This window comes from Manis javanica, chromosome 14, assembly GCF_040802235.1.
Source record: "Manis javanica isolate MJ-LG chromosome 14, MJ_LKY, whole genome shotgun sequence".
Classification (NCBI taxonomy): Eukaryota; Metazoa; Chordata; class Mammalia; order Pholidota; family Manidae; genus Manis; species Manis javanica.
Window position 1 is genome coordinate 10,696,175 of NC_133169.1, and position 11,462 is coordinate 10,707,636.

The window sequence follows — 11,462 nt, forward strand, 5'->3', positions numbered from 1 at the left end:
GGACCTTGGGAGCTCCAGTTGGACAACTCCCAACGTACATCTCAGCAGATTGGTGCGGAAGGGATTTTGACGCGAGGCTCGCTGGGAGGTGTAGTTCGTTAGTGAGGGGAAGTCACGTGGTGAGGGGGCGGTATTTGACTACCGGGACTGGGTTAGAGGTCTCACGTGGCGCACTTCCGCTTTTGTTTTTAGCTAAGACGCAGGCGCGACTAGCTGCTACTGCGGGGATCCCTCCGACCCTTCCGGTCGGTACAACCAATCCGTGCACCGAGAAGCGGGGCGGACCGAGAGCCGCTGAGGGAGCTCAGAGCCACTGCCACGGCAGGGGCGTGGAGTGCAGGGGCGGCCCAGGCGGCAGTTGTAAATATGGCTCAAAACAGAGACGGCGGAAACCCCTTCGCCGAGCCCGGCGAGCTTGACAACCCCTTTCAGGTGACTTGCGGCAGCCTTCCTTTGGGCATTTGGGTTGACTCTTCTCGGTTCTGGACGCTCGGGCTAACTTGTATTCCCATTCGTGACATATCCGGGGAAGGGCCGCCACGTGGGGGTAACGATGACTCCAGACCAGTGAGCTCCTTGGGGGTGGGCCCTGCCCCTGTTAGGAGATGGTACTGGCAGTGTAGGGTGAAGGACTGGGGGCAAATGTTGAGACAACAGCGTGGCCCCCAAGGTGCAGTCCTTAGAACCACTGTTAATTTAGAAGAGGCCTCTGTGAGTTCTCCCAGAGGCACCAGGTGCCACCTGAACCCTAGGTCTCTGTTCTCAGGACCCAGCTGTGATCCAGCACCGACCCAGCCCGCAGTATGCCACGCTTGACGTCTACAACCCTTTTGAGGCCCGGGAGGTGAGATCCTAGACAGCACAGTAGAAAAAGGAAGGAGAAGGTGTACCAATAAGCCCACTTTGTCCGGGTATAGGGAACTTTATCTGCATGCAAAAGAAACAAGAAGCACTAGTGATTTTAGCTCCCCGAGAAAGGCCAGTGCGCTGTGGGATGCCTTACCTTTCTGGAGACACCAGGACCAATGATCCATCCAGTTTAAACTCTAAATGTCAGTCCTGGGAGGACCTGTAGTCTGGCATGGGGCATGGCCTGAAGGAAGGCTTTGTCTGCGGAGACTTCTTTGAGAAAAGTAAAGCATGGGGCTGTTTGGAGTTGAGAAAACAGCTATGCTTATGTGTGCAATTAAAATGCAAGGAATGAGAAGGACTAGACCGATTGGTCTCACTGGAATAGAGAATGGTAAGAGCTTTGCATAGTTAAGGGGGTAGATGTAGTAGATGAGTGACTTGAGTCCTGGCTAAGGAATTTGATGTGAGGGCTGCTGAGGGCAAGAATTCTGACATAAACTGAACACAAGAACTAGCTTTGTAACAACCGGGGGAGGGCCTGCGGCCTTAGGTAATGAGCTCTAGGTCTAAAGGTTTTCAAGTAGACTCTAGATATCCTGTGTTATAAGGGATTAGATAATCCTCAAGTCTTTTCCAAACCCGGCAGCCACCACCATCCTATGAGCCTCCTGCCCCTGCCCCATTGCCTCCACCCGTGGCTCCCTCACAGTCCTCCAGGAAGCTCAGCCCCACAGAACCCAAAAACTATGGCTCGTACAGCACCCAGGTAAGGGGGATGGAAGTTGGGATTGGGGAGCAGGGCAACCCCAGTGCCCAGGACTCATGACTGCCCTCTGCCCATACTGTTCAGGCTTCAGCTGCAGCAGCCACGGCTGAGCTGCTAAAAAAGCAGGAGGAGCTCAACCGGAAGGCAGAGGAGTTGGACCGGAGAGAGCGAGAGCTGCAGCATGCTGCCCTAGGGGGCACAGCTAGTAAGTGGGTCCTTGGTAGGGTTGGGGCAGACATCTACAGTTGTGAAGGAGCAGAGAGAACCTAAGAGCATGGGCTCTGAAGCCAGATTGCTGAGTTTGAATTTGGGCACCATGGCTTACTAACCAGAGGCTGTTAGACAAATAACTTAATCTTGAGCACCTCAGTTTCCTTACTTGTAAAGTGAGAATGTTTGTACCTGCTTGACAGGATTGTTGTAAGGGTTAAACAAGGTCATCTATACAGAGTTCTTGGTAGTGCTCAAAAGTTGTAAATAATAACTCTCACTAACTGTTAATATTATTGATGCCACTGTCCCTTGTCTCCTTGGACCTCAGCTTGAACCTAGAGGACCTGGGGGTGGATGGAAGGGGTAGTAATTCCATTGTTGGCCTCTGTCTCACTGCTGGTATCATCCTGCTCTCTCTCTCTGCCCTACAGCTCGGCAGAACAATTGGCCCCCTCTACCTTCTTTTTGCCCAGTTCAGCCCTGCTTTTTCCAGGATATCTCCATGGAGATCCCCCAAGAATTTCAGAAGACAGTATCCACCATGTTCTACCTCTGGATGTGTGAGTAGTGGGAAGCCTTTTTGGAGGAAGAGTACAGATACTAACTTACACGTCTTTCTTGCCCTGGGGCCCACTCACCTAAAGCTACACATTTCACTGCTCCTTAACATTTGAGTTTAAGGCTGATTTCTCCAGGGATCATCCTGGGTTACTTCTTAGACAGTATTCTCCAGCCTTCTAGCAGATACAAGTTCTTTCCCTCTTCCTCTTTCCCTTTCCCTTTCCTCATGCATGAATGTATTGAGTCCTTTAAATGTCTTTGCCAAGGGGATCATGCGTGATTGGGATTTGCTCGTTCTGTCTCCACTGTTAAGGTTCTGTGAAGACAAAAGCTGCCTTCCTTTCCTTATTCTGCCACTTCTGGGGGTGGGGAGGAGACTCTTCTATGGAAAGGGCTTTTATTGCCAGCCAGAAGGGGACCCATCATCCTGTTCCTGCATCCCTTAGGCAGCTCTCTGGCTCTTCTCCTGAATTTCCTCGCCTGCCTGGCCAGCTTCTGTGTGGAGACTAGCAATGGCTCAGGCTTTGGGCTCTCCATCCTCTGGATTCTTCTTTTCACTCCCTGCTCCTTTGTCTGCTGGTATCGCCCCATGTATAAGGCTTTCCGGTAAGTTGTGGGTTGTGGGTAATATGGGACCTAGGATGGGCCCCACATCTGTTCCTCCTGCCCTAATTCTTCTCCCACCTTTCCCATTTTTTTCCCTTGCAGGAGCGACAGTTCATTCAATTTCTTCGTGTTCTTCTTCATTTTCTTTGCCCAGGATGTACTCTTTGTCCTCCAGGCCATTGGCATCCCAGGTTGGGGGTTCAGGTCCGTGAGGCTGCCATCCACCCTCACCCCTTCCTCCTACTCCTCTAGACCAAGTCAGCACTGGGTACTGGGGAAGGAGTTGTTCAAAAAAAGGATATCCTTGGGAGGTGTTAGTTTGACAAGAAAGACAGGACAGACAGAACTTATGACAGTTTAGAACAGAGAGAGCCCACATAGAACTTGAGACAGGCATAGGTTGAAAAGAAGACAACTGCATGTGGTCAATCTGAGAAGGCTTCCTGGAGGAGGCATATGTAACTGGTTGAAAGGGGGCAGAATTCTCAATGGAAAGGTCCGTTTGGAGTGAGGATGTCTGGAAGAGCTTGGAGAGTTAGGAGCAAATGGTTTAGAAGCTGGATGAAACTATGAGAAGAGTGGATGTTGTTTGGGATTATGGTTTGTGGAGAGCTGTCAGACTGGGGAACGACCCCTGACGTGGGGATAGAGCATGTTTCCAACAGTGTGACATAACCAGTCAGGCTGGGAGGACAGAGATTCAGATGTGAGCAGCCCCTCTTCACTTGCCACATATTTTCCTTTCCTTACAGTGGCTGGATCTCCACTCTGGTGGTGCTAAAGGTCAACACAGCTGTAGCTGTGCTCATGCTGCTGGTTGCCCTGTTCTTCACTGGCATCGCTGTGCTGGGAATTGTGATGCTAAAGCGGGTGAGGGGCTGTGTTAAAGATGGGGCCAGGAGAGTGAGATCATGTGTCCCTGGGGGCCTGGGTGGAACATGCAGGAGAAACTAGGGAGGGCGGGTTCTCAGCTAATGGACCTCTGGCGGGGGTGTTTTTGGGGTGTATGTGTGTGTGTATAGCGCCAAGAGGGAACAGAGAAGAGCTAGAGCAGCATGCTGGTCATGGTGGTGATGGTGTTGGGTTGGAGTTAGGTAGCAGTGGCCAGAAAGTACTGTAATGTCTTTACCTTCTACTTGCAGATCCACTCCTTGTACCGCCGCACAGGTGCCAGTTTTCAGAAGGCCCAGCAAGAATTTGCTGCTGGTGTCTTCTCCAACCCTGCAGTGCGAACCGCAGCTGCTAATGCAGCCGCTGGGGCTGCTGAAAATGCCTTCCGGGCCCCATGAACCCCAACTGGGATGCCCTGTCCCTGTCACTTGAGGGAACTAACTTAGCCCCCATCCCTGAGCTCCTTGGGACTTGGTGAGACATCACTACTTGATGTTTCCTCTATAGTGCCCCCAGTCCCACAGCTGATTGCTGAAATTGACTTGGGGGTACAGAGAGCCCAGTGTGACCTGTCACTGCCTCCCACCCCCAACCCCTATCAGGCCACACTACTGCCACCTCTTACACACCCCAACCCAGCTTCCCCCTGCTGTGCCAAGGCTGTTACTTCGGTTATTTAAATAAAGTGGAACTGGAACTCACATCCCCGTGTCTGGAATTTTTACTGGGAACTAGGCCTTACGGAAGAGAAAGCGTGGAGGGGACTGGAGTGCAAGTAGAAAGAACTCCAGAAGGAAAGTCGGCCCTGGCTTTAGTGTTAACTGAGCTGTCGAGGGCTGGGCAGCAGATCGCGAAGGCTGGTGCAGGAAGAGGGAGGGAAGTCCACAGCTGGGCGTCACGGAGCCGCCAGGGAATCCAGCTGCCCACCTCTCCATTACTGACGCTGGAAGAGCCGCTGCCTCTGCTGGGAATGCAGCAGACCCAGAGGCCTGAGAGGCTGGGTGAGGTCCAAATGGGCGCCGAAAGGATGGTTTAGCCCGGCTCTGGTCTGGGGAGAGGCAGGGGCTGGAGAGAGCTCACCAGACCCGCACCGAGCGCCCAGTAGCCAGGCAGCCGGCTCCTGCCATCCCCTCCCACACGTTCCTAGCCCGGACTACAACTCCCGGGGTGCACCGCGCTGGCCGTCGCCGCCACGCCCCTCCTCCCGCACCATCCCCATCCACCTCCTCCAGTCCAGGACCTGCTGCAGCCCAAGCTTGGGGTGCCGAGCGTGGTGGGGAGAGGAGCGGGGCGGGCGACCCAGAAGACGGCGGCGCCGCGGCCTCTCCCCACCAGGCGGCCTCGGATCCCACTGGACACTGAGGGCACGGCGACCGCGCCTCTAGAGTCGCCCCACGCCGACCCCTCCCCTCTTCTCTAGACTTCTTTCCCATCCTTCTCGCCTTTACCCTCCCCACCCTCCCTAGGGTTCCGGACCGCCGCCGTCTCCTCACTCCCAGACCGTCCCTTCTCGGCTCCCCTCTTGCCTAGGGAGATGAGATGAGCCGGTGCCCCCGTGTCCTCCTCGCCGTCCCCGGCACGGTGCCCGTACAGTGCCCGTGGTGGGGAGGGAGCACTCCACGGCCCCTCCGTGACGCCCCTCCCGCGGGCCTCCACCCAACTGGAGTCCCTGGGCCATGTCCCAGGGGACCCAGCCAGGGGCTGGGCTCTAGAGCTGGGTGGGTGGAGAGGAGGAAAGACGGGGCCTTGGGCGCCTCTGAGATGCTCCCAAGCACCAGTGGGGGTCGAACAAGGTTCAGGCAACCGGGCGGCAGGCATGATGCCCTCGCCTAGTGACTCCAGCCGCTCGCTGACCAGCCGGCCCAGCACCAGGGGCCTTACCCACCTCCGCCTCCACCGACCCTGGCTGCAGGCCCTGCTCACGCTGGGGCTGGCCCAGGTGCTCCTGGGCATCCTGGTGGTCACTTTCAGCATGGTGGCCTCCTCCGTCACTACCACCGAGAGCATCAAGAGGTCCTGCCCTTCTTGGGCTGGATTCTCGGTGAGTTGGGTGTACAGCCCTTGGGTCGGGGAGGCTCCTCGGGCCCCACCCCTCCACACAAGCGGCCAGTCCAAATCCTGGCCTCTCCTCCCTGTTCTGGACCTCTCCTTCCTTACAAGGCTGGGAGGGTACACCCTGTGATGAGGGGTGCCTCCCTTGCCAGGCTGAACCTGTGCCCACCCGCTCTGTCCCCAGCTGGCGTTCTCCGGGGTGGTTGGCATTGTGTCCTGGAAGCGGCCATTCACTCTGGTGGTAGGTGCCAGGGTCTGTTGCCCACTGGGAGGCAGGTGCCCAGCACCTAAGGGATGCCCATGTATGCCCTGGAGAAGGGAATTGGCTCTCCAGTTCATGCCAGCCAAGCATGAATGTGTGAAGCAGGGTGGCTCTATCTGTGCTAGAAGAGTACTCCTGAGAGTCCCGCCCTGAGTCTGCACCCTGTTTCCCCAGATCTCCTTCTTCTCCTTGCTCTCGGTGCTCTGTGTCATGCTCAGCATGGCTGGCTCCGTTCTCTCCTGTAAGAATGCTCAGCTGGCCCGAGACTTCCGAGACTGCTCTATGGTGAGATCTGAGGAGGGAGATCAGGAAAAAACGGTGGGAGAGGTGTGCAGGACACCTGGGTTTGTCCTGACTCAGGCTGCCTCACCCTCCCCACTCCCACTCAGGAAGGAAAGGTCTGTGTGTGCTGCCCCCCTGTTCCCCTACTCCGGCCCTGTCCAGAGTCAGGGCAGGAACTGAAAGTGGCCCCTAACTCCACCTGTGATGAAGCCCGAGGGGCCCTCAAGGTGAGCATGCACCCCCACCTCCGCCATTCCTTCCTCCCTGACCATCCTCCTGGTTCTCACCTTGCCTCCCCTCCTGGGGTCCTCACAGGCCAGAAACATGTGAGATTTACTCCTCCCTAGGCCCCTCTCACATCCTCTTTCTCTTCCCCCAGAACCTACTCTTCAGCGTCTGTGGGCTCACCATTTGTGCTGCCATAATCTGTACCCTCTCAGCTATTGTTTGCTGCATCCAAATCTTTTCACTGGACCTCGTGCACACGGTGAGGGGGAGCCGGGGTCAATGCCAAGCACGTATATGATGGGGGGCAAGGGTGTGTGGGCTGGCACTGGGCTTGAGGGGACAGTGGCTACAGCGCTGGCTTCTGAGCACCAGGGATTGTGGGCCACCTACTAGGCAAGTCTGTTGTATGGATGTTCAGGGAGTCCAAGAGAGGGTGAGGAGAGGAATGACAGGATAAGAGAAGTACGTGATGCCAGCCTGGGAGAGGGGCATTAGAGAGGGACTATAGGTTGGGCGGAGTCAGGAAGTTCTTGGATGGGGATGCGGATAAAGGATTGATGTTCTGGTGGGGAGAGAGAATAGGTGGCAATTCTGGGTGTAGACAGGGCCATAAAGAAAAGGAATTTCTAGGTGGGCAAGGCTGGCACTGGAGATCTTGGGTAGGGTTAGAGGAGGAGCTGGTTCTGGCTGAGGGAGCGGCCAGAACTGAGCTTCTCAGAGGAGGCAGGACCAGAAAAATGTAGGTGAGAGAGGAGTGTGGGAGCCAAGGGGCTGAATTCCCAGAACCCAGGCTTGCTGACCTGCTTGCTCCCAGCAGCTGGCACCTGAGCGCTCAGTCTCAGGCACCCTGGGGTCTCTGGGTTGTACGTCCTCGCCCCCAGCGCCGCTTCTGCACACTATGCTGGACTTGGAAGAATTTGTACCTCCTGTGCCCCCACCGCCCTACTATCCCCCAGAGTATACCTGCAGCTCAGAAACAGATGCACAGAGGTGAGACGTGGTGAAGCCTTGCTGGGGGAACCAACGAAGGGGGCTGCAGCTGCAGCCTGGATCGGTGAGAAGGGATCTTTGTGGAGTAGTTCTTTTCCAGGCTCTGACCCTCTCCCTCCTCCTGCCAGCATCACCTACAATGGCTCCATGGACAGTCCGGTGCCCTTGTACCCTACCGATTGCCCCCCTTCTTACGAGGCTGTCATGGGGCTCCGAGGAGACAGCCAGGTGAGAGCAGGGCTTGGTACAGGCTGGGGGCCGGGATGAAGCCTGAAAAGCTGAGTGAGCTGCTGTTGCTGGATAAAATAATAATAGTTCTCCTGCTCTCTGGCATTAGGAAACCCACCTGTCATCTTTGATCTTCCCTAGAGCCTGGTGAGATGGGTGGGGTAGGAATTATTATTTCTATTTTACTGAGGTGGAAACTGAGGCCCACATGAGTGACTTGTACAGTGACAAAGCTGGACTGGAATCTAGGTCTCCAAAGTCTGTCCAGCACATCCGGGTGTCCCTGTCTGTGTGTAAAGCTGGCCCCTTGACCCTGTGTCTTCTGCAGGCCACTCTGTTTGATCCTCAGCTTCATGATGGCTCCTGCATCTATGAGCGAGTGGCCTCCATTGTAGATGGTGAGCAGAGAGTGGGGAGGGTGGTCAAGGGCCAAGCTGCCTGGGATAGCAGCTGGGTGGGGGCAAAGAAGGGGGAGGCAAGGCTAAGTTGGTGTTTTAGGTAAACGAGGGCGGTGGCTTCTTGGAACCCTGGACGTACCTGTCTCCTCTGAGATAAAACTGGAGGCAAGGTGGCCCCCCGGGGTGGGGGGCCGGGCCTGAGAAAAGAGGAACTTGCCTGGACCCGGCCAGACTGGTGCTCCCCAGCGCCCCCTGCCGCCCACAGTGTCCATGGATAGCGGGTCTCTGGTGCTGTCAGCCATCGGCGACCTCCCCGGGGGTTCCAGCCCGTCGGAAGACTCGTGCCTGCTGGAGCTGCAGGGCTCCGTGCGCTCCGTTGACTACGTGCTCTTCCGCTCCATTCAGCGCAGCCGCGCCGGCTACTGCCTCAGCCTGGACTGCGGCCTGCGGGGCCCCTTTGAGGACAGCCCCCTGCCGCGGAGGCCCCCTCGGGCTGCCCGCTCCTATTCCTGCTCCGCCCCTGAGGCCCCGCCCGCACTGGGTGCCCCCACGGCTGCCCGCAGCTGCCATCGGCTGGAGGGCTGGCCGCCCTGGGTAGGACCCTGCTTCCCCGAGCTGAGGCGGCGGGGCCCCCGGGGCGGCAGCCGGCCAGCTGCAGCCCCTCCCACCCGAGCCCCGACCCGCCGCTTCAGCGATAGCTCAGGTTCCCTCACCCCACCGGGGCGCCGGCCTCCTCATCCGGCTCTCCCGCCACCGCTGCTGCTGCCACGGTCCCACAGTGACCCGGGCATCACCACCTCCAGCGACACCGGTGAGCCTCCCCCCGTCCCCACGCCACCCGAGGTTCAGGAGAGGGCAGGTTCTGAGAGTTAGAGGGCCAGTGATGCCCACCAGGACTAGGGACACCGTTGAGGTCCCCGAGGAGGAGGAAAGGATGAGTTCCTTCCTGCAGTAGACACCTCTGAGTGCTCACCTCCTAAACACAACATCAATAGCTTGGTAGCTGAAAGAGGAGCATTTGTTGCTGAAACCCAATTCCACAGTTCCCAGCTTGGGCTAATTACCTACCCTCTCCAAGCCTCGATTGCTCACTGGTGAAACAGGTGTAGTAATAGTATCTCAACCATAGGTACCATAGAGGCACTGAAAGGTGACATAATGCAAGTAAAATCTTAGCGCTGGCACTGAAGTGCCCACTGGTACAGTATGTGCCCTGTGCTAGGGAGGATGCAGCTGTGATCTGTACCGCCTTAGACCCTGCCTGGGTGGATTGTACCATCTTGTTGCTGGCAGATGTGGGCAGCGATGATTTCCCTTGGTTGGGGATGGGTGTGGGAGCTGAGAAAGCTCTTTGGGGCTTGGGAGCCTGGGATGGGCTGGTGTGTCCCCTGAGGGCTCTCACTCAGTCCTTCTCTCCCCTCCCCAGCTGACTTCAGGGACCTTTATACCAAAGTGCTTGAGGAAGAAGCTGCTTCTGTTTCCTCTGCAGATACAGGTCAGGCTTGTGTTTGGTGCCCAGGAGGCAGGGAGTAGGGGAGTGCTGCCTGGCCATCTCTGCACCTTGCATTCCCTCCACTCTCCCTCTCCCTCTCCAGGGCTCTGCTCTGAAGCCTGCCTCTTCCGTCTAGCCCGCTGCCCTTCCCCCAAGTTGCTACGTGCCCGCTCAGCCGAGAAACGGCGCCCTGTGCCCACCTTCCAAAAGGTCCCCCTGCCCTCGGGCCCTGCACCTGCCCATTCCCTGGGGGACCTGAAGAGCAGTTGGCCAGGCCGAGGCTTGGTCACTCGTTTCCTCCAGATGTCCAGGAAGGTCCCAGACTCCAGTGGGATTGGAGCCCATGGACATAAGCAGGTAGGAGTTAGGGAAGCCTGGGACGATAGCCAGGAAAGCCTGGAGCTTCAGCTTGGGCTACATTAATTCCCTCTTCTGCATCCCCATCTAGGTGCCCCGGAGCCCATGGGGCAGGCCAGGCCGAGAGAGCCTCCACCTTCGCAGCTGTGGTGATCTGAGCTCAGGCTCTTCACTGCGACGCCTCCTGTCTGGCCGCCGGCTGGAGCGTGGTACCCGCCCCCATAGTCTCAGTCTTAATGGGGGCAGCCGGGAGACTGGTCTCTGACCTGGGCTTCTTGCCACTGAACAGATCTAGATGAATGCTGGAGCCACAGGCACTGGCTGGTTGGGACCAGTAGTGCCCACTTCCCCTGACTGGCACAAAAAGAAACCTGCTGAATGCCCCGGAAGCATCCCTCTCTCTCCAGCTGCTGGGGCCTCCTGCTGCTTGCCTCTGCCCCTCCAGTCTGGGAGAACTTCTGTCCTGTGCTGCATGGGTATTCCAGTTGTGGGGAGATGCCCCTGCTTACAGCACTGGAGGAGGGAAAAACTAAAGTACTATCTCCCCAACATGAGAATAGCTCTCTGTGATTTGCCAGGGATACCATGGCCAGTGCAAAGGCATGTCCTGGGTGTTGAAGCACAGGGTGCTGTGAGCCTGTGCAACAGGGTGGTGAGGCATGAAGAGTCAGAAAACCCTTGGTGGCCTCTCAGCTCTGCCACCTCTAGCTGCATGACCTTGGGCAAGTTATTTAACCTCAGTTGCCTGATCCATAAACCATGGTAAGGACAAATGTTTGTAAAGCTCTTAACACACTAAGTTAGCCTTCAATAAATTTCAATTTTCCCCTGCTCTTCTGGAAATTTGTTGTAGCATCTCTCATAGTTAAGAAAACTCTCTCGAGACATATTTATTTCCAGCTGCCATAAACTATATATCTGCTCCTTTTCATAGCAAAATGTTTTCTTCCTTCCCTCCACTTCTTGAACATCCATTCTCTCCTTGCCCGCTCCCATGAGACTCCTTCCCCTGCCTCTCCTCAGGGACCGTTCTTGACAATATTTTCAGTAACCAAAAGGTATCAGACCCAGAGGCCATTCCTCTGCCTGCACTCACATGCTCTCTAAAAAAGCATTTAACCTAGATAATTAGCATTTTGCTTCTTAAATTTTGCTCTATCTTTGAAGTCATCATACTCTCCTGTTTTTCCTCTTTATCCTTTCTGGATTCTTTGCTAACTTTTACATCTATGCTGGTCTGCTTAACATTGGAGGATGCCAGGGCTCTCCCCTCAGCCCTCTTGT

The 11,462-nt window shown here is 56.2% G+C and overlaps 2 protein-coding genes across 4 annotated transcripts; both read left to right on the forward strand.

Annotated features, from left to right (window-relative positions):
• Positions 1-181: 181 nt before the first annotated feature.
• Positions 182-4,592, forward strand: SCAMP3 (secretory carrier membrane protein 3). 2 transcript variants are annotated; one of them, XM_017676497.3, is made up of 9 exons: positions 184-432; positions 767-844; positions 1,499-1,618; positions 1,703-1,823; positions 2,263-2,391; positions 2,839-2,998; positions 3,101-3,202; positions 3,751-3,868; positions 4,141-4,592. In XM_017676497.3, the coding sequence occupies exons 1-9, from the start codon at positions 367-369 to the stop codon at positions 4,285-4,287; spliced, it is 1,041 nt and encodes a 346-aa protein (XP_017531986.1). In that variant the 5' UTR covers positions 184-366; the 3' UTR covers positions 4,288-4,592. The 2 variants fall into 2 exon arrangements, with proteins under 2 accessions (XP_036872657.1, XP_017531986.1); XM_037016762.2 differs by lacking the exon at positions 767-844 and having other exon boundaries at positions 182-432.
• Positions 4,593-5,104: 512 nt separating this feature from the next.
• ENTREP3 (endosomal transmembrane epsin interactor 3) lies at positions 5,105-11,009 on the forward strand. Of its 2 annotated transcripts, none has more exons than XM_073221536.1 (12): positions 5,105-5,930; positions 6,126-6,182; positions 6,378-6,488; positions 6,593-6,712; positions 6,865-6,972; positions 7,528-7,703; positions 7,832-7,931; positions 8,260-8,329; positions 8,595-9,140; positions 9,756-9,824; positions 9,925-10,178; positions 10,270-11,009. In XM_073221536.1, exons 1-12 carry the CDS (start codon positions 5,706-5,708, stop codon positions 10,441-10,443), a joined length of 2,010 nt encoding a protein of 669 aa, XP_073077637.1. In that variant the 5' UTR covers positions 5,105-5,705; the 3' UTR covers positions 10,444-11,009. The 2 variants fall into 2 exon arrangements, with proteins under 2 accessions (XP_073077637.1, XP_017531924.3); XM_017676435.3 differs by having other exon boundaries at positions 7,531-7,703.
• Positions 11,010-11,462: the final 453 nt, after the last annotated feature.